Below are 25,949 nucleotides of genomic sequence, written 5' to 3'. Positions count from 1 at the left end.
TATGTTTTAATAAAGGTACTTTAAAAATCTCAAATATAATTCTGCATTCAAACCATAAGTGTTTGGATTACGAAAAACAGATCCCATGTTAAATCTTAATATAAAAAAAAATCAAGTACAGAACTAAGCCAGTCCTCATCTGTGGCATTATAAAGAGCAGCAAAGAAAAGAGGTAATATCTCCAACAGCTTTTCCGGGGGTGGGAGGGCATTCTGAGTTTAAAGCATTGACAGCAGAAAATTTGTATTATATTGCATCATTTACTATTTATCCCAGTTTATCTAGAGACCCAGACCACCTTTAAAGCTCTGATTCAGTTCCATGTTTCCATCAAAAATTCTCTCCATCCTTTCTGTCCTTGCTGGCATGGACCATCCTGCCTTCCTCTCCCCACCCTGAAGGGGTAGGCCCAAGGACCTGCACGGCAAAAGATCCCTGGAAGTGGTGGGGATGACCCCCACATTGGCAGGGGGTATCTCTGCTGTAGGTGTACAGCCCACACCCATCCAAACTGGGATTGACAGAGCTCACTTAGCTTGAAGGACTCTGTGGTCAGCTCTGCAGTCAGCACAGAATTCACTCCAAGGATCTGCAGACATACAGACAGAGGACAAACCCCAAACCAAATCCTCCTTCCAACACTCACTACCCCATGCCAGTGAGCACATCCCTCCTCCCTGCCAGGACACCTTCTGACTCCCCTCCTTTTATCTCCCACTCGCCTTTGGAGTGCCCAGGGAACTTCTCACCCCTACACAGACCTGCATATTTGCAGGCAGCCCTGCTGGACACATCTGTGTGCCAAACCTGAGAACTGGCTGCTCCCACCTTTGGCACGGGAGGACAAAGCCACCTTTGAACTCTGCCAAGGTGACCAAGTCTCCTCACGTTTGCTGCCACCACCTGAGCTCAGCAACCACTGCTGGGACACTCACGGCCAGCACCACCAGGCCAGAGGAACCCAGGGACACACCACAATGGTGGGACAAGAGACAGCCCCTAGCTAGCAACACCCTCTCCAAGGGCTTTATAGCCCAGCACAAAGCAGCCTGCACCTATGCCAAAAGGGAGCCACTTCTCCATCCAGGACCCCAAAGGAGGAGAGGAACCAGCTAACGTGGACTAAGGAGCTTCAGTGCGGGCTCCTGGGGAACTACCTGACCTTTAAGATCCCTTGTAAACCAAAGCATTCTGTGACTGTGGAGTGCCTTTCCAGGTGCTCGGCAGGCCTGGCCCTCTGCTGACATCACAGTGTGGATGAGGGGAGCGGGCAGGGAAGTGTCACAGTGCAGACAGGTTTGGGGCAGCCCCCAACCCCCAGCCCCAGCCATGCTGTCACCTCCCTGCCCCCAGCTGCCCAACCTGGCACTTCACCACAGGTCACCTCCGGTGTGAGGAGTTAATGCTCACCCCCAGCAGGCGTGATGAAAAGGAGACAAAAAAGCAGGATGCTGGTGAATGACAGCAGTGGGTGGCCCGGCCCTGCACACAACAGGCACAGCCAAGTGTGTCTGGCACCAGACAATGCTTGGGCTGGAGGTGTTTGGGGCGACAGCGCCAGCGCCGTTCTCACGGCGGGGCACCCGGCCATGCCACCTCAAAAATCCACTCCTCTCCTCACTCCCAGCTCTTCCCCAGGGCTGGGTTTGGTTTTTTCTTCGCTGTCCTTCCTGTTGAGACATTAGCAACTCTGAAAAGAGAACAGGTCAAACCCCCTCAAATGGTGTATTTCGAGTTTCCCCTTGGATTCCCGCGGCTTCCTTGCCATTTCCCCACTGCTCTGGGAAATGCAGCCGGATTTTGGGGTAGCAGCCTGACCCCTGGGCCACAGGGGCCTGACGTCAAGTGCTGCTAATGCATTTTGCACTTGTGCTCCCGGGCAGGAAATCTCAACTTCCAGTGCCAGGGGGTTAATTATAATTTATATAGCAAGATCTTGGGCTGCGGGAATTTTTTTTTTCCAGCTAATTAAGAGGTGCAATTACCTTTGAGAATCAAAGGGATATGCTGGTACCCAGCTCTGAGAAGCAAATTACAGGCATTTAAGACACAATGCCATCTTTGCTTTTCTACATGTTCTTAGTTTTTGCTTGTTGATCATTAACAAGGAATTGTCATATTTCTCATCCATCATCACAATGTCTGGTCGACCACCTGCTGGAAGCCACTGCAACAGGGTAACACAGAGCACTGCTGCTTTCCCTGTGATTACCTGTCCTTCCAGTATCATGCTCAGCTGGCCCACCACCTGCTGCTCAGAACTCTGGCAAAACTTCCTGCTTGTTAATTAACAAGGCTTCATGATGACCTTGAGGGGGGCAATACCAAACAACCTGAGCTTGTGCTCAGACCACAAGCTCAGGACTACTTACTCCCAAAGCAAGCAGTGCATTGATGAATGTTGAATTAATTTAATAATAATTATTGTATTTATTTGTTAATATTATTATAAGTAATAATTATAAAATGATGCGATAATTATAGTAAGTATTGTATTAATTTAGTAATAAGTATTACTGAACTGTCCCATGGCAGCTACTCTGCATTGCCCTGTCCTAACCAGTGGTGCAAATCCACCCCCTCCCACAAGCTCTTCCCATCAGCTCCTTGCCTTCACCTCTGTGCAGAGGCTTAACAGGTCCAGCTCTCTCTTCTCACCACTCCCGGAGGTGACTGCTGAGCCATTTGCAAGGGTTTAATGTAGTTGAATATTCAGATGTGGGGAGAGGGGCATCTGGGCTAAAGACGGCAGTGAAAGGTTCTAGGGAATCCTCAAAGTCCTGCTCTGGCGACTCAGCAGAGTTACACAAGCAACACAGGCTGCAGCCTCAGCCTGGCTTGGCACAGACTGCACACACAGACCCTCAGCCGTTCACTGTTTTTTAGGAATGCACTGGGCCATTGCTCTCTGGGAAATGGAGCGCTTAAATTAGAAGCTGGTGCCGTGCAGTTGTCAGTAAGCCCACACACACTGCAGGGCTCACACACCTGCAGCAGCAGCCTCCAGCAGAGGTGAGGCTGGCAGTGGAAGGAAGACGAACCCTTCCTCTAAAGAGAGGATTCCAAGCAGAAGATCTCTCCATGTGGGTTAGAAATTAGGCTCATGCTGGCAAAGCTGACAGGGGAGCTCAGTAGCTGGTACCAAACATCAGCAATGCTCTAGCATGAGCTGATTACGCTGTGGCAACTTTATCAGGCTGCCCTTTGATGTGCTGTCAGCAGCAAACTGGCTGTGTTGAACTTGCGGCCACGCAGGCAGAAGCACACACCCCAAAACCACACCACGTGAGGCATTTTGTTAAATGAGGAGGAGATAACACAGTTGACACCTCAGCATGGAGAGATGCCTACTGGCACTGCTCATCTCACAGGGACCTCCAGGAAGCTCCTTTAGACCTGACAACTGACTTATCCCACAGGTATTGCCATCTCTGGGAGCCATTCTTTGGTAGGTGGCTGCGGGAGAAAAGGCACATGAGTTGTGGTGAGCCATTTTACAAGAACGTCTACAAAACTACAGAGACCTGTACCAAGCAGAACATTTCCAGTACAACCAAGCCCCCAGGCAGAATAATCTGTTTCTCTTCAGGAGACTAAGCAAAAATCAGGAAGGCTTTCCTCTGCAAAGGTTGAGAATAATCAGGGTAGAAGAGAGGATGGCAGTTTAGAGCATCTATTACTCTACACAGGAGGGCATCTTGCTCCTTGCTGGTGCAGGCAAGAGGCTTGGAAAGGACCTGGCTCAGGCCTGGAAAAAGCAAGAGAGAGATTACAAAACTATGCTTGTAGTCTCAGCTTAACCCATGAACCTGCACAGCATTCAGTAAAAGAGATTGTAAATGCTTCATCAGCAACACGACCAAGTTACACAGAAAAAAAAAAAGGGAAGGGCAGATCCAGAGGGAAATGAATTTACTCCAGCATTACCTTTCCCTACAGCTTGCTATTTATTGAAGAAGCAGCAAAAGCTTCGGTGCACTTCAGGATACAAATGCTGACATGGAAATTCAGAGTCCTGAACCACTTCCAACAGGGAAAATATACTGACCACAGTCTCTTTGGAGGTCAAACAAAACCAATAGCCTTTCTCTCCAGTCTGTCTCTAAACTAAGCTTCTTTCAAAGACATCCAGAGAAAATGGATCATCTTTTGTTGTTGTGTGTGGTTTTGGGTTGGGCTTGTTTTTGGTTTTGCCTTTTTTTAAGTGGTCAAACATTCATAGAAGCATAAGAACTCCTTCCTCCCTAAGCATACTGAAAAGATTGTATAAAAGTCAACATTACCCATCAGTTTTACTACACAATAGATGAGTTATCCGCTTGTTGGGGAGGAAACCAAGCTGGAAGCTGCTTAGTACTCGTCAAGAGAGGAAAAAATAAATCAATGCGTTTGCTTGATTGGGGTACGTTTAAAGCTGGATGTCAATTAGTTCAATGTAGTTTGCTGTTAGAGAGCACAACAACTTAGCCCCAGGAGCTGAAGTTTGCTGCATTTCCTCAGATTCCTCCTGCTGAGAGACAGATATTGGCTGCAGCCAGGTCAGGCACAGAGGAAGAGAAGGGGTGTGACAGCCTGACATCAGATACAGCCAGTGGTGGTGGCGGCTTCCTTCTGTTCTGAGCATACAGCACACGAGACTCCGGTCCAGAGAAGAGCAGAAATGACAGCTGGTTCTCACCCTGGTATACAGTGTGCCTCTCCCCTCCTCAGCACACACCTTCTGAGATAAACTACAGCTTCCATACCCTTGTGCAGATGGTATCATCCCTTCCACACAAGTGGGTCACCCCAAACAGAGCAAAAGGGCAGAAGGACCAAAGAGGGAGAAAAAAAAAAACTTTCCATATCTCAAATTTTTTAAGCAATACAAATTCTTAAAAATCTCAGTACAAAAATCACAAATGGAGACAAACCACAAAAGTCACTCCCCAAGGGTCCTACTGAATGCATAAGAAGGAAAATCACTGCCTTCAGAGCAAGGGATCACCAATGGCTTTACCTGCCAGTTCTGACAATCAATGTTGAAAGACACTCTTCAGAGCAATAATGCAGGCTGAGAAGGCTCTCAAGAAGTGACCCAGCTCAACCCTATGCTTCGAGCAGGGCCAGCAGAGATAGGGACCATCGCTTCCCAGCTGTGCTCCAGCTGCCGTGCAACAGGTCACTCTCTGAGCCAGTGACATCCTGACCTAAGCACACCTAAGGGAGGCATTACTGTGTCACAGGCATGGCTGGAGTGGGACAGACACATTTGCAGCTGATCGGGGCCCCAGCAGCAGCAGGACTGAGCACTGAACGTAGCAGAGTGAGCTGCCCCTGGCCATGGCCATGAGCCTCTGGTGCCCTCGCAGCCACAGGGAGTGACGTTTGCCAGCCGGGACCCATCCCACACTGCGGGACTGCTGCGGGCAGAACCTCCACGGGCTGTGCTCAAGCCACGCTGTGTCTACAGCTGCCCTTCCAAGCACAGCACACCCTGACTCACAGCACAGGAAGGAGGGTTTGTTCCCCCAGCCGACGTAAGGGGCACCTCGTTTTTGAGCAAACACATTTAGCATCCTATCATTAGGATTTCAGTCCTGTACCCACACAGGTCTAATGGTGCTGGAGAATCATGGGGAAGCTCAGAATAGGCTCCAGCGATGGTGACCATCAAATATCCATCCCAGCTCCAGGAACAGCAGGAACAGCCAAGACTAGGAGCTAGAAACAAAAGTGCTGTTTCTCTGTAATGCTTTTCATCTCCCCTCCTCCAGCCCCCCCAGGTGGGACAATTTACCCGGTGACTATAAAGCTCTTACATGTGCTTGTTAGCACCCCCAAATTAGTAGGTGTAAAGTCAATATCCTTTTGCCTATTTACTCCTAATGAGTCACCAGTCAGAAACTTCACTTGAAAAAAAGGTTACAAATGCAGATGCCGAAGCAAATGAAATAAAGGCAAGAATCACAAACGTTGCACAAAGGCAAGGGGTTGGGCACACCACACAGCACCAGGCCATTGTCACCGGCTCAAACCTAACAGCTTTGATTTGCCTCCCACCGGCTAAAATGGTTTGAAATGCAAGGTCTGAACAAAGGTGCAAGACACAGGAGGAATGGGAGGCACTGCTGGGCACTTAATCTCCTTTCAATCTCACACAGGAGCTCCAGGAATGGCTCTGTTGAAGTCGGTGGAGTTTCAGGAGTGTAGGAAAAAGTATAATCAAGCCTTGGCTGTAACAGAGATCCGCCCCTGTGATCCCTCCGTGCAGCCAGCAGAAACCTTAGTGGGGATTTATGCTGAAGTTACCTTTAGGCAAGTTCCTTCGACACCGGAACCTAGGCCTACATAACTGACCCCCAAAGGACAAGACCAGCTTTTGGGAGCTGCGGTGTTCACCCTGTAACTCAACCCAATATGTAATTTAAAATCAGGGGCCCAAAACATCCCCCAGGCTGCTTCAGCACTCACCCCTGCAAACTCTGAGCCTTGCAGCTGTCCCTGGCCAAGCAGTGGGGACACCTGGACAATAGTTTTTAGATTTATCTGGTGCTTACATGCCATCCTACTCCTAGCCCTTTCCTGCTGCTTCTCTACTCTAAGGTCCTCACGGCCTCCAGAGGTTGTGGGTGACATCCCCTACAGCACCCCTCTCACATTCCAACAGCCATTTCCTCTCCTGCTTGTCCTTCCAAATGCACTTAGGAACATCAGGTATAAACCAAACCACACCAGCGCGAAGCCAGGATCCCAAGCATGTCACCCACCATCTGGTCAAACACCAAAGGCTCAAATCACCACCTGGAGCCACTCAGGAGCAACAGTCCACTCCTTCTCTGCTCCACCAGCCCGGCTTTGGGAGAAGGCAAGAGCAGCTGAGCAGCAGAAGAGAACAAGGACTCCTCTACACAGTCCTACCTGGAGCCAGACCCTTCCAGCCAGAACAGCTGCCGTCACTGCTGGAGAACACCCCAAACGTCAAAACTCATCAAAGCTGAAAGGGGCAGAGTGACGGCAGATGGCAGGGGTTTGTTCATATTGCTTTGGGAAGAAAGGCAACTTTTTTGGCAGCTATGAATGCAAAAGAGGAGAAGGCCTCTGGGCACACCTTTCAGCTCACAGGGACAAGGGCAAAAATAATCTGAGCACTACCCAGTCATGCTCCAAACTCTACCACCCCAGGCAGCATCAGCAAAGAGGAGAGACATCCCCAAGGCTGCTACAGCACAACTCAAGGACACAAAGCTCAGGATATATTGAGAAGGTCCCGGCTCTTACGTCACCATATAAGCATGAACTGTCTATTAGGGGCATTCAGAAAATACTGAAAGTTCTTCAGGGACCAAAGTGGGCACTATTTATTGCTGGCACAGCTCATTAAAATGGATGCTTGCAGAGTGCAGCCATGTGCCCATCACCCTCGAACTTCAATACCCCCACTCTTCCTTACTGGAAGAAAAAGTAGGTGGTTTTTTTACTGGGACTTCTCACTGCCTTTACATCCAGCTCGCCTTCCACTTCTTGTGAATACTGCAACCGCAGACAGTCCACACGTGTTCTCCTCTGCATCCGACTGGCAAGCAGTCTGGAAAATGCCAGTATTGGAACGGTCTGGATTCAGCGGTTTCTGAATGCTGATCGGACACTATTTCGTTCAAGCCACAGATAGTCATTTTTGGGGGGTATTTTCAGCTCCCTTTTTGGACTCTTCCAGCTTTCCAGGTGTCACGCATCAGCACTTTCTCTTCTTCACAGCTTCATTATGTTTCACCTTTCTGCCGAGCCTGGGGCTCAGTGCAGTTCTGCAGGACCTGGGCGCTTCCCTGTTCTTGCAGACGGCCACTGGCAGAGCTACTGGCGTTGTAAATGTTTGCTGTGCTCCAGCTTGCAGCTATGGAAATTCCTGACTATCTGGTTTTTCAAAGAGCTGAGGTGAAATCCGAGTGACTGAGGTCCTTATTTTTTTATAAATTTAACACCTTTCTTGAGGAAATCCCAACCTGAAAACAGGAACGGTCTCACAGCATCTCAAAGCACCAAATAATTACTTCTAACCAGGCTACCAGTGTGGTCTCCATTAGCACTGTCTCTTTATCCTCTCTCCATCTGCAAAGCTTTCATCCTGCTGGCACACCATGAGGTAAGGGGGTTCTGTGATGAGGGTGGGACACATTGACATGATGAAATTCACACCCCTTCACTATACGTGAGGAACAAAGTTCCTTCTGTGCCCAATGTCTGGAGAGTCCAGCCTCAGTGTCCCACCACCCCAGGTCAGCCAAGTGAAGCAGGAGATGCTCCAAGTGAGTGAGTGAGGCCAATGCCAACACCACCATGAGTCTCCAGGAATCTGACTTTAGGAGTATCAAACAGCTGAGTGAGGTTCCATGGCACCTCCAAGGAGAAGTGTAATCTTCACATTAAGTTTTGTATTTCCCGTATCCTGTCTTTAGTCAGGCAGTTCTTAATAGGGTTATTGACATTTCTCATTTCTTCCAAATGTTTCTTGTGAAGGAAAAAATCTCTTTGGCCACTTCACATCATGTACGAGAATGTTCACCCAAAGCAAAATGTACAAGAGCATTTGTTGACAATGTTTTCCTTCCTTACTTTCTAAAGTAAAAGCAGTTAAAAGCCCTTTTGGAAATGCAGACTAGCCTAATTTGTAGGGTACTTTTAATTGCACTCCAAGGATCGACTTGAATTTGTCAATGACTGGCCAAATGCTTAGACATGGGAAAATCTCAGCGAGCACAAAACAAGGTTTGGTAACAGATACCAACACAGAACAACTGCAGTAAACCCAAAGGAGCTCTCAGCAGTTGTGCACAGAGTCGCTCCTGGACTAGAAATACATTTAAAATTATGCAAACTTCTTCTAGAACTTCATCACAGAACGGTCTGGGTTGGAAGGGACCCTAAAGATCACCTCCCACTGTCCCCCCGGCAGTCCCCAGTACAGATTTCAGACAGAAGTAATCACTGTACTGACAAGCACACAGCATGTTTCCAGAGGCATGGAGGAGAAAGGAAAGCCCTGTTTGTTTCTGTGTTATTTCATGAGAGCCAAGGAAGAACGTTTAACAAAGCAGCTGCTTGACCTTCATGGGAAAGCACCATAAACACAGCAAGGCAGGAACAGATAACATCATATTGACCTGTCTTCAGGGGCTGGCATTCACATTTTCATAAAGCATGTAAGAAGATAAATCACTATACTAATAATATTTGTATTGATTATCTAAACTGAAGCAGTAATCGACTCCATTGTCTCACTTCCTCTTAAATTGCTCACAGATGGGATCCTATTTCCTATTCTGCATTTCTAATGGGAACACTTAAATCACAGTGCAGAATTATATACACACATACAGACTGTTAACAAAAACCCTTTTATGACTTGCATGAAAATAAAGATTTTTCACTTTGTAGCCCGCTTTCCACTCCACACAGAAATTAAAAATGTCAAATTATGAGAAGATCTCTAAATTACCTCTCCTTGTTATTTCTGGGTCCCCAATATTTGCTGACAGATGGGCCTATGCTTTCCAAACCCTGACCAGTGCTTGTGGAGACTTAAAGTTTGAACACAGAGTTAAAAAGAGATATTTTTTTTTCCATGAAAGTCAAGGCTCTTTAAGCCATCTCCACACCCAGGAGTAGGGAAATCCAAGATCAGTGTGGTGTCAGAGGGAAAATAAATGAAAGGTTTTGCAGGTACAAAACAAGGACTGCTGCAGAGAGACTGAGCTTCAGGTGTGATGCTGGTTGCAGCAGGAGAACAGCAATCAAAAGTAAAAGAAATTTGCAACAAATTCATTGTTCAAAATAGGTTTGTAATGAATAAAAAGGCTTGGATTTTTCTTTTACTTCTCATCCTGCCTTAATAAGTCTGGTCCCCACCCTGGCACAGGCACAGGCACAGGCACAGGATATGGCAGAATAAAAACTGAAAATGTCTTCATTACAGTGTGTTTCACACAGAATGCAATGTCACACATTACAATTTCAAACAGAATCTTTCAGAGCCACCAGGAAGGTGAGGGCAGCCAAGAGCCCTCGCTGCCCAGAGCAAGCTGAGAGCCCCAGCCCAGGCTCCTGCCTCACGTGTGACCACAAAGTCCTGCAGGAAGGCTCAGCTCATCCCTCATCTGCTTTCAAGGAACAGCTACACCACTGCCCCACTGCAGATGAAAAAGGTGACGCTTTAAGGAACAAAAAATAACACAGCTCTCAGGGATTTCCGGGCAAGCAGGGAAAAACCCAGAGCCACAACACACAGCTGAAAGGCGAAGGCTGCTCCAGCTCAGGCCAGTCCCCAGCACCAATATGACTGTACAGCTGCCATGGTGAATGATCATCCCCTGCGCTGAGGTCAGCTCTGCCCCCGGGCTAAGTAAGTGAAAATAAATGGTTTAGAAGATTAAAGGTCTTTTTAAAAAATTATTTGTCTTGTTGTGATGTCAAAACTATAATGGGAAGAGATTGGAGGCAGTGATACGTCGTTTAAATGGGAAACAGCCATCCTGATGGGTCAGCACAATAAATTACAAAACAGATCCCAGCTCATGCGGGATTTGGAGCTGAGCTGCAACGGCAGACAAACCCTTGCATGCACCTGTTCCTGGCAAGAAAAGCAGCTTGGAAATACACGTGGAAAAATGGTGGAAATACAGCGATATTTCACAAATCCAAATTGCTGTTTGGACTACATCTCATCTTTCTTGCAGATAAATTCTGAGCCTTCCAGCCACAATGAATTTTGTTTGTTTCTCCTGCCTTTACCAGGAGAGGGATCAAAATTTATTTAAACTATTCCAGGAAGGGAAAGGGTTAAAAAGATTTCCCAAGGCAGCTTGCTGTTAAGGTGCCAGAAATACTGAGGGGGAAGAATTACTTGCTAAAGATGGGACAATGGCACTGGTATTTTGCATTTGTTTCCAGGCTTTCAGAGAGAACAAATGGGAGTCATTAGTGAAATGAGTTTAGGGAGTTCTAAATTAGCTGTCAGGCTGCCAAGCTGAAGAAGTGCTATGTCAGCCATTAATTCTGTAGAGCACCGGACTACCCAAACCTAGGAAGGAATCCTGCAAAATTTAGAGTCAATTAAAGGAGGCTATTTTGCTCTAATAATATTTTCCACACATATTACACCTCCTCATGGAACAGAGCCCACTTCTACCGCAAATGAAATCTCTGGCACGATGGAGTGTGGCTGATGTCTACACAGCTGTAATGTGCTCTCCGTGGGCAGCTCTGCTGGCATCTCAGGGCAGCTCCAGCTCGAGCAGGAGGGGAGGGCTGCAGGGCTCACCACCCCAGCTGGAGCGGCCTCAGGAAGTGACAGCCTCAGCTCCTTGCTGTCTCTATACCACCCAAAGCAGCTCCTCCATATGGGGCGTGATGTCTGTGCTCAGAACGGCCGTGGCATCTGGAGGTCACAGCTGGCATCGTGCGCACCCCTTCCCTTCCCTTCCCTTCCCTTCCCTTCCCTTCCCTTCCCTTCCCTTCCCTTCCCTTCCCTTCCTTCCCTTCCCTTCCCTTCCCTTCCCTTCCCTTCCCTTCCCTTCCCTTCCCTTCCCTTCCCTTCCCTTCCCTTCCCTTCCCTTCCCTTCCCTTCCCTTCCCTTCCCTTCCCTTCCCTTCCCTTCCCTTCCCTTCCCTTCCCTTCCCTTCCCTTCCCTTCCCTTCCCTTCCCTTCCCTTCCCTTCCCTTCCCTTCCCTTCCCTTCCCCTCCCGCTGACAAACCCAAGCTCTGCTAAGCCCCCAAACCTCCTGTCCCACGGAAGTTCTGAGCTAATCCCACTGAAGTCGGGGGACCCTCCAGAGGCTGGCACTGCCCCGGTGCCCAGGGCTGGGATGCTGATGTCCCACCTGTGCCCTGCCACTTGCACAGAGTGTCCCCAAATAAAGCTTCCACGTTGTAGACTAAAGAGCTTATCAGTCGAAGGTTTATAAAACAGAGGGTTTATAAACGCAGGAGGTTTCCTGAGGGACTTGAGAGTGTTTTTAAAACTGTGATGGAATGGATCAATGGAAAAAACACCACCTGGAACGAACCACAGACCAGCCTTTGGGACACCCAAATACTCCACAAATTAAAGTTCCCTTCACCGAGAGGAGCAAAGGGCTCTCACACCTCTGCACCGATGGCTATCACTGCTCAGTGCCCCACAGGACAGCAGTAGCTGGGGATAAATTAAACCAAAAATCCCATGGCTGTGAAATACAAATGAGGCAAAAAATGCCTTCACCCAACCAAGAGAGCTCTTTCTGCCCAACTGCGCCGGATACACAGATCGTGAACAAACAGGATAGAATGTCTTCTGCCTTTTGTGAAATGAAAATAAATGAAAGGATCTAAGGTTTCAGGTCACTGATCCCTCTCTTCCCTATCTGTACCATTTATCAGAGGTAGAATATAAAGGTTCCAGGTCCTTTTCTTTTTTTTTTGGTCAGCACTTTAATGGTTGTTTTTTTCTCCTTCACCCTTTCATTTTCTGAATGAAAGGACCACTTAGGAACCTGTAAAGTAATAATAAGTTTATAATAGGAATACTGTTTTTCTGGGCCACTGCAAATTCTTTCTCAGTAGGTTGAAGAGATTAAAGTAAAAATGCAATTTGTATATAGATCAGTCCTTTAATTAGTTTATAGTCTGTTAAGAGATAATATTTTGCTCACATAGATAGTCTGTTATCTAAAGGTCTCAGAACACTTTAGGAACATCAATTAAGCCTTAAAAAAAAACAACCCTGGGAGATAGGTAAGTGTATTTAGATTAATTAGTGTTGCTGTGAGCAGCAGGCATTATTATTAGATTTAAATTAGTCCAATAATTGACTTATCTGTTAATGGATTCTAATTCATCTGAGAAAGGATCAAATCCATCTGATTAAAAGGATTACATCGACTCAATTAATTCTATTAACTGAGTTAATTTGCCATTTAATAATCTGACATACGGGGCCAGATCTTGGCCCCAAAGAATGCAAAACCAAAAATTACACACCAGAATTATTGACAGCAGAATTACGCATTGCAGAGCATGCATTTTGCCTCACGCATGGCATTTGCACACCTGGATAAAAGAGCCAAGGGGGATTTCTGTGACCGGCTGCCCCAGCCCTGCAGTATCGTTCCTCCCCAGCCAGGGCTGGCTGCTCTTTCTGCTGTACTTGGGGTGGCTGCTTGGAAAGCAGCAGTTCCCTGCCTGAGATCTGCCACCTCCCCTCTGTTCTGGACATTCTCTGCAACCAAGAGGTGAGAAGTTTTACAGAAGTCAATAAACCTTGCAATAAAAGCAACCTCCCTTCAAAGGCAGGACAACCCTCCCATTTGGAAGCTGCATACGTGGGGAAAAAAAAAAAAAAAAAAAAAAAAAAAAAAAAAAAAAAGCAGCATCTGGACACTGTTGTGAATGTAAGGAAAGACGGGAAAGACGTGCTAAAATGCTAAAACATTATTTTCTGCCCTATCCTGAAAATGGGCTGGTGTTAATGGGCTGGTGATGAGCACCAGGGACCTTCCCTGTGACAGAGCGCCCCAGGTAAACCCTGAGCCTGAGTGGCCCTTGCCTGATGCCACCTTCTCCTAACTGCACCGGGCTGTTGAGAGAATTCACGGCTGGAGCCAGCTCACGGGCACCTTTTCCCACGTCTTTTGCCTTTTCTCAGGCGTGCTTGTCCTCCCAAAGCCTTTCCCAAACTGCAATCCTTAGGCCACCAAGCCACATCCTCCTCGCCGTGCGCTCCCGCAGCAGGGCCCGGGAAGGAGCCGTGGCAGGAGCCGTGGCAGCCGGTGCCATTTGCGGAGGTGGCACAGCCCTGAAAGCAGCGAAGCCCGGCTTTGTCACACCGTGCCAGCACGGACAGGGAAAGGGCAGGGGGACGCTGAGCCGTGCGCTGCGCGGGGAGGAGAGGCGTCCTCCTCCAGATGCAGACCTGACCGGCCAGACGGAGATGTGGATCAAAAGTTTGCAACTGTTGATATCCCCAAACCCCGTTTAAGCCTCTCTCTGGTCTTGATCAAAGGTTACTCCATAATAATGCCTCAGGGGGAAGGGTTCCTGGCACATAATGAACCCTGTGTCATTGCCTTTGTGTCCAAGTCGGGCTGTAACACAGATGGTTCTCACTCCAGTAACTCTGACATCTTTCCCCCCTCCATTATCCCAGACAGGAGCTTTGCGGTCCCATCCCGGCCCGCCGTGCCCCATCTCCCTGTCTCCCCGATTATCATGCTCCAAGTGTTCCGTGCCAAGGACCAAGAGCAGATTTCCATAACCTTTCACAGGGCTGGGGGCGAGAAGGCTCCGCAGTCTCCGCGCCTTGGCTGAGGAGGCTCTGGACGGAGCCGGGCGGGGTCTGGGCGTGCAGGCAAACAACCCATGGCCGGAGCACTCCGGCAGCCGGCAGCGGGGTGCGGAGACAGGCAGCGATGGGGAGCGGGGTGCGGAGACAGGCGGGGATGGGGAGCGGGGTGCGGAGACAGGCAGCGATGGGGAGCGGAGTGCGGAGACAGGCAGCGATGGGGAGCGGGGTGCGGAGACAGGCAGGGATGGGGAGCGGGGTGCGGAGACAGGCGGGGATGGGGAGCGGGGTGCGGAGACAGGCGGGGATGGGGAGCGGGGTGCGGAGACAGGCGGCGATGGGGAGCGGGGTGCGGAGACAGGCGGGGATGGGGAGCGGGGTGCGGAGGCAGGCAGGGATGGGGAGCGGGGTGCGGAGACAGGCGGGGATGGGGAGCGGGGTGCGGAGGCAGGCGGGGATGGGGAGCGGGGTGCGGAGACAGGCGGGGATGGGGAGCGGGGTGCGGAGGCAGGCGGGGATGGGGAGCGCGGTGCGGAGACAGGCGGGGATGGGGAGCGGGGTGCGGAGACAGGCGGGGATGGGGAGCGCGGTGCGGAGACAGGCGGGGATGGGGAGCGGGGTGCGGAGGCAGGCGGGGATGGGGAGCGGGGTGCGGAGGCAGGCAGGGATGCAGGAGCTCCCGGCCAGGAATCTCGGGCTCTGCCATGGCAGCACCGCCCTCGGCCACGAGCACGGTCCCGCACGCGCGGGTTTGTTGTTCAGACACAATTGCATATGTATGAAGGGGACAAGATGGGCTTTGACACATAAATTAGCACTTGTCAGCTGCTCCCGGGAACACTTCCCTGCTGCACCCACTGTAAATGCCGCCTTCTTTCACCGAGACGAAAACTCCATCACGGCACCTGACAGCCACAGCGGGCAGGAGCCGTCCCCGGGCGGCGGCGGCAGCGCCCAGCGACTCGTTTACACATCAGAGCTCAGGAGGATATATGCCATAAAATGACACAATAATTAGCAGCCAAGTGGCACTTCTTACTCCTGTAATATCTGGAAATTTGTGAATGACAAGGTTGATGAGACCTCAGGGCAGGGCTTTCTCAGAGAGGGGCTGACCCCACACAAGTGCCTTGGGGCGTCACTTCCTACCTGCCAGGTGCTCTCTGGCTGTCGCTTCCCGTGGCACAGCTCCCGCTGCTCCTGCACCCGCGCCGGCAGTGGCAGCAGCTGCCCTCACTACTCAGCATGTGCCTCATCTGTCCTGAAGCTTCCTGAGGGAACAACCGCTTCCAGATTTTGACCTGCCCTCCTCGCAGCTCAGCTCCACCTCACCAGTGCTGCACTAGACAATCCCACATGAATGGTTGAGCCAGCAAACTCGCACACACCTCTGCAGCAGCACAGGAACGCACGGGGCTGCACATCCCAAACACGAACAGGACCGGTGTTCTCAACAGCCCTAAAATCCTCAAAACAGCTAACGAGAACAAAAGTGTCTCAGCAGCAACCATCTCAAAATGAACCAGAATTACAGCAGTTCTCATAGCCCAGCCTCTAGCAGCATTTCCAGCAGGTTGCTTGTGTCCATATCACAACAAGAATAGTTGAATGTGCTGCTAGCATAGGGTATTGTTTTTCCTGCAAGATCCACACATTCAGAGCTTGAGCTCTGAGGTACTCTCAAAGCTCTCAGAGTCTACTTTCAATTCAAGCCAAATATCCCACTACTGGGAAAAGATGAGAGTGCTTCATTCAAACACTGGACTCACCCAAACAGAAGCCAAAGAGTTCATGGGGAAAGGACTTCTCCAACCCCCAATTTAGGTATCATTTATGAATTGCAGTAAACACACTGTGAGCTCATGGCTTGAGCAGAAAGACATTCTTCTCTTCAACCATATACTAATAAATTTGGGCATGGCAGTACTGTGGGAACTGCCCGCAGCTGGAAGGCAGTGCCAGCAAAACAAATCTCACGTTCTTAACCTGGAAGGATTTTTTTTTCCTTTTATTTTGGTTTACATTGCTCATATTATTTTTCTCCCAAGAGATTCTTCGCACAACACTCTGGATTAAAGCTGTTGACCTAAAGTCTGGGGGATTCCAGTAAATATTCTTACCATATTTATCTCCATCTTCTCCTTTGGCACTGATCCTCCTACCAAGCACTTGGATGTGCTTCCCGCTTGTCCTGCTGTAGAGCTGATAGAGCCGAAGCTGCTTCCTGCTCACATCGTCCCTTGCCCGCGTCTGGTTCTCCACGTGTATCCGAAAATCCACATTCTCCTCAGCAGCAAACATCTGAGACGGGTGGGGAGCAGGGAAAGAGAACAGAACAAACTGTGAACACAACAAGGCTCTGGGGCAGAGGGACTGCACACCAGCCTGCCAAGGGCACTGGCACTGTGGGACTCAGGTTTGGCTGCCCTTCACTTGGCAGCGGTGTCAGGCACTCATGTGTAATTCCACCCAGAGCTGGCTCTCCACAGTAAACCAAACCTGGGGGGTTACAATCAAACTGCGGGGGGCGGGGGGGGGGGGGGGGGTTGAATAAAAACTTCTGCTTGTCCCTGCCACACTGACCATAAATTAGGCTCTCCACTGCATATGCACAGCCTCTACCAGATTACATGGTCACAAACTGGAGAGTGGGGACAGCCAACCCCTTCTCAGAGATTTGGTGCATCACCTTCAGTAGCTGCTGAATGGATTCTCTGGGTTAACTGCAGGGAGAAGTCAAGGGAAAAACTCTCTGTGTTGCCCTTAGTAGACTGGACTTGAACTTCACACTGGCATAAAATCCACTACACTAGAAGTGTCACTTGTACACTCTTCAGCTTAACTATTTGGCCAGCTCTGCTCTCCAGTGAAACCATCTCATGGTCACCACCCATGGATGTGTTTCTGTCCACCTCAACAGGGCGACAGGAGACCTCTTTTGGGAAGAGATCATGAGGAGTGGTGACAGTCAAATCAGCTTTTCCACCAGTGGCTGTGATCAGCAAGGGTCTGACAGCCTCAGTCACTTCATCTGTTCTGGCCAAGGGAGTAAATTAACCTTAGCTCACTACAGCTTAAAATATTACCATAAACTTTTCGTTTCATTTCCTATTTTAAGTATTCCCAAGAAATATCAAAACAGGAGTCCCACTTTTCCTTCTAAGGAGTCACCATGACTTGCCCAAGGTCAGAGGACCCAACAACACCAATGTTCTCAAGATGCTCTCCCAAGGGGGAGACTGGGCAGCATGCACCCAAAAAGCTCTTCACACCCAAACAACAGGAAAGCCCAAAAATTGCTCCACAATCTGTCCATCTGGGATCTGTGGAGCATTTGCACCACAACATCCACACTGTCCACTCCAAAGTCACAGATGGGCAACATTTTGGTGTCAGAGACTCCCTTTACAGGACAATAAATGAGTTAGAAACATGGCCTGCAAGCAAAAGTGTTCTGATGCATCAGTGTGGGGAAGGAACTGCCAATGAAAAAGTCAGTAAATCCTTGTTCAGGTCCACTCCAGACTAAAACACATATAGAAAGTGGCCACAACACACCAAATAGCCCCACTTCAGCCTCCTGAGTGTCATCTCATACCAGCAAATACTGTGAAGCCTGAAAGTCAAAACCTCAATAGAACTTTGCAGCATTCCCAGCTATCTAGGGGACACCCAAGCCCGCAGCAGGAAGAAAACCTCAGGCAGGCAGTACTGCTGAGCAGCAGACCTTCAGAAAGCACCCTGAGCCAAAGCCAAAGCTCAGCACAGCAGCAACAGCAATGAGGTGCCCGGTGACACTGCAGGATTTCCTTCCATGCTGTTACTTAAAGCCGGGACTTTGGTATTGAACATTTTGAGGAGAAAGTGATTTAGCTCTGATTTTGCTGTCAGAAGCCCAGAGGGAGTTGAAGGCACAGGCACAGACTGGGCAAGGGAGACTCAGGGCAATGCTGAGACATTCACAGCAATGTCAGACGTGACAATATTTCCCAGTCTCAGAAAACAGCACAGCCAAGAGCTGTGACCCAGTGCTGGGGATGTGAGAGGAGGAGCACCTCTGGCCAGAGGGCATGGCAGGGTGCCACAGCAGGATGCTGACAGAGCTCTGGCCAGCACAGACCTGGGCTCTGCTTGCCCAGTGCTCCCCAGGCATCACACCTACACCTGAGCACAGCACGAAGGACTTGGCTTTTGACAAATCATATTAACTTCTTTTTCTCCTTGATATGTCTTTTCTTGCTTTCTTTTCAAATGCCATTGTTGCAAAGGATGCTAAATTGCCAAGACCAGAGATGTTCCAGTCATGCTGACAGTCTGCCTTGTGCCTGCAAAGCAAGGCTATTTGCAGCTAAAATTCTAGCTCCATCATTTTAAGATTTAAAACAGATTTTAAATCAAGATGAGATTTTTATATTGCTTTCACCACATGTTAATGGATTTCACATTTTTCAAGGAAAAAAAGCAAAACAGGTGGAATAGGAAGTGGAGGGAAGGGTAGGTTGCTTTGCTTTTTTGGAAACTCCCAACAGAAAATGCAATCTGTTTTCCAAAATGTGTTTTAATTCTCTTCTAATTGTCTCTGGAGCACTCACACTGCCGAGGCCCTAGCCTGTAGCTGCAGTGCCTTTGTGGGCTCAGGAACACTCACGGAGCTTCCTGCACAGTGCTCAGCTCCAACATGTCACCAACACACCTGTGCACCTTTGTCACCTCTGTCCTGCCTAAGATTAGTTAATTAAGTGCCCCTTCCCCTTGCAAGGAGGGCATCAGCAGCACAGGGAGTGACATCTCCTCCCCCATCCAAGGAGCTGGCTGGCATCACCCTCAGCTAAGCCCTGAAGTAGCCGATGAAGGAATCAGCAGGTGATGCTGACCCCAAAATACAGTCAGCCCAGTGTGTATCCCTCCACCACTTCCCCAGGAAGTGCCCAGTTCTGACCCAGGGCAAAAATCCTGGAGGAGGAACTCACTACAAGTTCCCCTTGCAGCTGAACTGTCCCCTGGCCAGAAGCTGTGGTCAGAGCAGCAGTGAAACCACCCGGATTTAGTTGCCTGCTTAAAGATAAGCTCACACTTAACCACCCAGTGGAAACAGGATGCTCTGCTGGAGGGGGGCCAAAGGGAATTAACCGTGCCAGCCTGAGCTGCATCTGGCCTGCAGCAAAGAATATCAATACCCAGAAATAAAATTTCATGCAGTTTTGATTTCATGAGATAAAACCTGTTTGATCATTGCTAAAATCCACTCTCACAGGACCCCTTCCCTGCAGGGTGCACTCCCTCATGCAGCAAACCTCTCTGAGATAAGGAAGTCCATGTATATATACCATAAGAGAGACTCTTCTATAAATCTCATAAAAATTAGTAACATATGTCTCCTTTGGCAACTGTTCGCCAACACTCAGTCAGGGAGGTCACCTGAAACCACGTACATCCACCCCAAATACATTTGAATGCAGAAATGTCTTTAAGTCCCTTAAACTGAAGGGCTTTCACTCCTGTTCACCAATGCAAGTTTTTCTTTTTTGTTTTCACTATAGAAATGTTATTACTGCACATAAACATGTCACACACAAAGTGAGAGCCCTTTTTTGCCTTTCAGTCTGATCACCACACCTCCATGTAGACAGCAAAACAGACCCTGGGTCCAGAGCTCCACACAACAGGTCCCTGAAGGGAAGGGTTGCTTGCACTTCCTAGCTCCTGAGCAGCACTGTGGGACACAGGAGACAGGACTCCTCCAGGGATTTGGGGTTGTATTATGGTCTGTCTGGCATCTGTCCGACTGGTATGGCCTGCTGTCTGTGCATGCCGATTTCAGCATCTCAGGATAATGGTTTCATACATCTCCACCTCATTCTTTGGTAACAATTTATAACCTGCAAAATCCCAGTTGTTAAATCTGAGCATTGAATTTGGTTTCGTTTTCACTCTCTCTTTTTCTTTTCCATCAGTTTCTTATCCATTTATTATTTATTTGTCACTACACCTTTCAGTGATAATATACAGCTACAAATACAGTTGGCTAACCAGAGTTTATACAAGGGAATAAACAGCATTTATTAAAAAAAAACAAAAAACCATCACCTCAAACCCCAGAAGCAACAGAAATGCCTCACCCCTGAAAAGAAGCTGTCCTGCTTCGTCTGTTGTCCTTGCCCAATCATTCAAGGTGGAGCATTCAGTCCTACCTCCTTTCCCAACAGCCAAAGGAACCAGGAATGACATCTGTCTTTTAGTGAGTCCACAACAGGAGACTTTCACGTGTTTTTTTGCCAAATGATTCTCAAATAAGAGTGGATTTCATTTCAAATGGCTTTACAATGATCCTTCAGCTTAAAGAATGACTCCCCTCTTTGTTAATCCCAGACGGAGGGTGAGGGAAAGACCATTTTGCTGATGCAGCCTAAGGTTTCACTGTGCATTAATCCAAGAAAAGCTCAGGAACAGCAAAAGCCTCCAAGAGCAGCATTGTGATGTCAGCCCTGTACAGGCTTGTGCCCCATCTCTGCACTCTCAGATGCCTCCTGTGAATGGAGCAATCCCAGCCCCGCCAAGGTCAATGAAACCCTGGCCGTGCCAAGACACGTTTACAGGATTTGGCTTTCCACCCAACCAACCTCCACACACTTCAGATTTTCTATTTTGAGCTTTCCAGTAACAGGGGATGGTAATCTGTTATTGTTCATGTCATAGAGCGTTACGGCATGAGATGTCCAAGGCGCACAACATGGCCAAGTTAGCTGGGAGCGGGACTGCAGAATTTCCTGGTGTTTTGCTATTTATGCTACGGAGCACTCAAAAGAGAGCAAATCATATGTCATTCCCCCAGCTGAACCAGGAATACAAAATCCCTCTCTCTAAGGGCTGTACCGATTGCAAAAGATAAACAAATCAGCCTATTCAAAGTCCTCTCAAACTCCATCTGATAAGTAGGAAATACTTATTACCTTTCAGCCATCAAATCAGCCTAATATTAATGGTTTTCTCCATGACCTTCTAAACACATGAAAGTTAACTCAATAAGGTCAAAAAGAGGATATCCAAGACAGATCTCTCTCAAGCCCTCAAAGGCAAGTAAGAAACCACTTTGCTTCCATGATTCTGGCAAAATTCCTATATGCAAATCACAGCAGGATTTGCTAACTCCCCATGACAGCCACCCTCAGCACACATAGTGTGTCAGTGAAACACAATGCACTCCTTTTCCCTCCATTTAACTGCAAAGTCAATCCATCCCCAGGATGTTGTTACCTTCGTGTCACAGAGCCTAGCCCAGAGCCAGATGGGAGAGGATGAGCACAGCTAGGGCGTGGTCACTTCTTTGGGTGTAGGAGCATGTTTGGAAAAGCAGCTCCATGCTCAGATATGCAGACAGTCTGTACATCCAGTGGGAGAGAGGCTGTGGTGCAACAGTGCCAGAATTCCACAAATGGAGCTGAGCGTTTCCAACTAACAGAACTTATAGCTTTGCTTTGGTGTTTGTGTCTTCCTGATACGCATGGAAAAATATTTTTTTCTTGAAAAATAAATACCCCAAAATTTAAGCTGCACTCTAAGCCATGGGAGATGTCACCATAGATGGTGACTGTGCACCCTTTGGGATAGTCTGTGAGAAAGAGCATGGAGCACTGTGGAAGTGGTTGCTCAAAGTGATCAGATATGAGACACCACAAAACACTCAATGGCATTTACAAGGTATTTCACTTGAAATACTTTTTGGTATTTCTTTTTCTTTTTGGTGAGAAAGCTGGAAAAGGAGAAGGAAATGGGGTGATGAAGGGATCAAGCTTGCCCATTCCTTTGAATTTCAGAAATGTTAAATAAGACCCAAAGAGAACACATTTCCAGGGCTTGGACTTTTGGATTCAAAAGCTGCTCCGCAAGCAAAGCCTCCTTTTCTCTAGAGAGCTGCCTTGTGCATTCAGAGAGGCGGACTGAATCTCCTCGGGCAGTGTCAGACCTCTGTCCCTCTGAAACAGGTGGCCTCTGAGATATGCAGCCATCACCCAGCCACACTTCCAGCAGCTCTGAGACCCTGCTAGCTGTCCAAGCCATGCACGACTGCAAAAGCAACGCATCTGTCGGCCTTGGGATGGCAGGCACAGTATTACTGAGCCTGGTGAAACCAGGAGGGAGGCTGGAGGCAGTGCCAAAAAACTGGAACCTGAGAGTTTTAGGAAATGAATGTTTTATGGCCCATCAGTCAGCATTTGACCATTTTCTAGAGAAAGATGACGCCACCTTCAAGAAAACGAAGTTTCTCCTTTTGATGGTGGAATGAGCCATAGCCTGAAATGTGAAAATGCACCATTTGTGATATGGAGAGATTCTAAACTTGCCGCACCCTGGGAAATGGTTAGTGCTGGAGAAGAGCAGGGTTTCAGCCTTCATGAATGACTTTTGGAAGACCAGCTGGAGGCAGGATGGTGCTGCCCACGGCACAGCCCAGCACCAGAGTGCTGCTGAGGTGCTGAAATGCAGCTCCCAGAGGGGCTCCAACACTCCCAGCCTCTCATCTCCCCCTGCACCTGGCTGTTCTCACCAGCTCAGAACAGGTACCTGCCAGCAGCCTCCAGGTCACATCATTGGCAATGTCACCATAAGCAGCAGCAGCTCAGCTTCCCGCACAAGGCAGCCCCAGTGTCTGTCCCCCGTGGCCCTGAGCTGTGCCCTGGTGCCTGCAGCACCAAAGGGACTGAGACTGAGTCCCCTCCCAGTGCCTGAAGGCAGCTCTTTCCCAGTGGGACCAGTTCCTACTACCTGTGTTTACCAAAGCAAACCAACCCCATGCACCTCAGCTGAGGGAGATCTCCGGGATGCCACAGCTTGCCATGGGCTCTTGACAGTCTGAGTCTCCAGAAAAACAGTTAAGACCTTAACAATTTCTCTTATTTTTATGCAGTTGTGATATATCTTGATGAGGATGATGATGATGATTATTATTAGTTAACAGCTGGTATTATTTTACAGCACTATCCATCAGGCAAGGAGCAAGCAGGGCTTTTTCTTTCTTCCCTTCTCTCTTTGTCTTTTTTTTCTTTTTTAATGCTTGTTATATCTCTGCTCTATACTTCCTCTCCCCACAGAAATATCCCTTCAAAGCTTGATATTATTGAGCAGCTTTCAACCATGCCCAGCAGAGCCATGTATTCTCTGCATTTGTCTGGCCTTTGTTTCTAGGAATGAAATACGAATGGCTGAACAGTGTGACTTCGTTTCACTCCTTCATTCGAATACTTGTTCTATTTCTATCCCACTGGGTCAAACTCACCTATTGTGAGACCTCACCGATTTCAATTACATCAGGGATTAATTTGTTCCATCGCGTTGAAGCTGTTAATACAATCCTGGCTGGCTCTAGATTAGAAAAGGCATGGTGAGACCTCCCTCGCAGGCAGTGTGTTTAACAGCAGTCTTGATCTTCAGTTTTGTTTGGTGGTGGGGTGGGTTTTTCTTCCCTTTGTGCCCCTTTGCCCCTCTTTTCACAATCTTCCCCTTCCTTTCTAAATTGCCCTTATCAGAACTGGGTGGTCCTTCTGACTTCCCCTACGTCTGGCCAAGGGTTGCCTCCCCAAGCCGCTGCCCAGGGCTTGCCAGGGAGGTCAGGGCTGGAAGGTCTGACCTGCCGCCACGCAGGTGTGACCACTCCAGCTTTGGCACCTCATCTCCCCCTGGGGGGCACTCTCTGCTCCAGAGGAAGTTTCTGTATTCACCTGTGTCCCGTACACTCTGTTGACCAGTGGCAGCGTCCTTCACACTTCACACGGACCACGCTGCAGCCACATCCCTGAGAGGCTCCGTGCTGCTGCCACCACTCCTCACTGCTCACACCAGGACACGAGGATTACTCAGAAGTCATTTCATGCTCCTGTCCCTCCTCAAAGCATTGGTATTGCTGCAAAGAAATCTGCAACAGGCTTTGCAGAACAGCCCCCACCAACTCCTGTGAAACCATGGACTGGGGAGCTTAGCATACTACAACTGCCTCCACTACCTTAACAAAAAAGACTTCTTTTCTTGATGGAGAAAGCACTCCTGCTGAAATAACCTGCCCTGCTGTGCAGGAATTAAACCCTTGCCCAGCACAGATGGCTCTGTACAGGTAAGCACAGGGCTGAGGGGCTGCCTACCCCACCCAGGGTGTTGCTAGCCAAGCACAGGGGCTGTCCCCATGGCCCTCTGCTGCTCACCAGGCTCACCCAGGCTGGAGGAGCCTGGGCGGCAACAGCAGTGGGGCTGCAGAGGAGACCAATGCAGAGCTCCCAGCGGGGTGTTCCTGGGACAGAAGCTGCAGCACCCCACAAAAAATAGTTTACCAGCAATTTGTTCACCTCTTCAAGTGAGACCTGAGTCCAATTACTGAGAAACTTGCCAGGTTCAAAGCACTCCTGACCTTTTCTCCCCTCTGCCTAGGGCAGATGCTCCTGCTGCAAACCTGCTTGTACACAACAGCAGAGCAGAGTGGAAACCTTGAGCCCACTACCCTGAAATTGGCCAGACATTTCCTAAAACCTGCAAAAAATCAGTTATCCACCACAAGGACTTAAAATGTCAGTTTGAAGCACAGGCCTGCCAGGTTCAAGGTGACGCCTCTGCTCTTTTGCTTGATTCCAGCCCAGTGGAGACCTCCACAAAAACAGGAGCAAAGGCACGAGATACACAAAACCTGAGGGACACTCAGGAAAAGGCTGCCATCAGAAGGAGATGGAAGATCATCAAAGACCAGCCTCCCCACAAGAGAATAAACATTTGCAGGGGCAGCACCTCAATGGGGATCCAGTGCTTATCTTGGGAGCTCCTTTCTTCTGGTGCCCTGACATCCTCCAAGGAGCACAGATTCCCTGCTTCGCACTGCAGAAAACAACTCCCTCTAGGGTAAAACATGGCAACTGCCGAGCAGTGCACACCAGGTCAGGGCAGGACTTACAAAATACATTTTTGCATTGCATTTGCAAAGAAAATAGAGATTTGGCAAACAACTGTCCCCACAGCAGCTCCCAAGCACTGACCTCAGGTGAGAGGTGGCTTCTCTAAAAGCTGATTCAGCAGAGATTCCAGGGGACCTGACTGAATTATCTCACGTCACTTTCCTCGATCAAGCGTCCTCTCTGGAAATCTTTGACTAAGCTCCAGTCAGTTCCATTCCTGCTCATTCTGACAAGGTAACACCCAGTGACCCTCTGTGGGAATGGTGCCAGGGGGAAGGGGCCCCCTCAGGAGTCCCTGCCAGTCACGTCAGCCCTGTACCTGTACCCAGACCAAGGGGCTCCATTTTTGCTCCAAGTTACGAACTCTGCTCCAGGCTGTCCCATGTAGCACCCACAAAATCCATCACCATTAAGAGGGGGAAATAAAAAATATCCAGGCTGAGTTGGTCTGTAAAAGCTCTTCCTCCAGCACATCCAGGATCAGCCCTTACCTGCCTGCAGTCATGGAACTTCTCCTTCCCCAAAAGCATTTTGAAATACATTGAAATACAGGTCCTATTATCTCTCCTGTTTACACCACGCTCCCTCTGTTATAGAGAAATCTCCAAATAATTTATAAGCCTGCAAACTGCAGCGCTAACAGGGCCATAAATCACATTTATAAACCCCATCATCTGCTGTTCCCAGGGCTGTGGGCCAGGGCTGGACCCTGGGAGCAGCTCCCA

At 48.9% G+C, this 25,949-nt stretch overlaps 1 protein-coding gene across 2 annotated transcripts in view; it reads right to left on the bottom strand.

Moving 5' to 3' along the window:
* FGF18 (fibroblast growth factor 18) overlaps positions 1-25,949 on the bottom strand; it is a 64,278-nt gene that overhangs the window by 25,484 nt on the left and 12,845 nt on the right. The window contains exons 1-2 of one of the 2 annotated variants that reach the window (XM_066328848.1): positions 25,716-25,812; positions 16,414-16,594 (exon numbers count right to left, since the gene is read on the bottom strand). In XM_066328848.1, the coding sequence (XP_066184945.1) occupies positions 16,414-16,594; positions 25,716-25,766 (232 nt within the window). In that variant the 5' untranslated portion in view covers positions 25,767-25,812. Of the gene's footprint in view, positions 1-16,413; positions 16,595-25,715; positions 25,813-25,949 lie in introns of those variants that run through there. The other variant, XM_066328847.1, reaches the window with a different exon arrangement.

Source organism: Sylvia atricapilla, chromosome 14 (genome assembly GCF_009819655.1).
Source record: "Sylvia atricapilla isolate bSylAtr1 chromosome 14, bSylAtr1.pri, whole genome shotgun sequence".
Lineage (NCBI taxonomy): Eukaryota > Metazoa > Chordata > Aves > Passeriformes > Sylviidae > Sylvia > Sylvia atricapilla.
The sequence above is the reverse complement of the archived record's forward strand: the minus strand, read 5'-3'. Positions and strand labels throughout refer to the sequence as shown.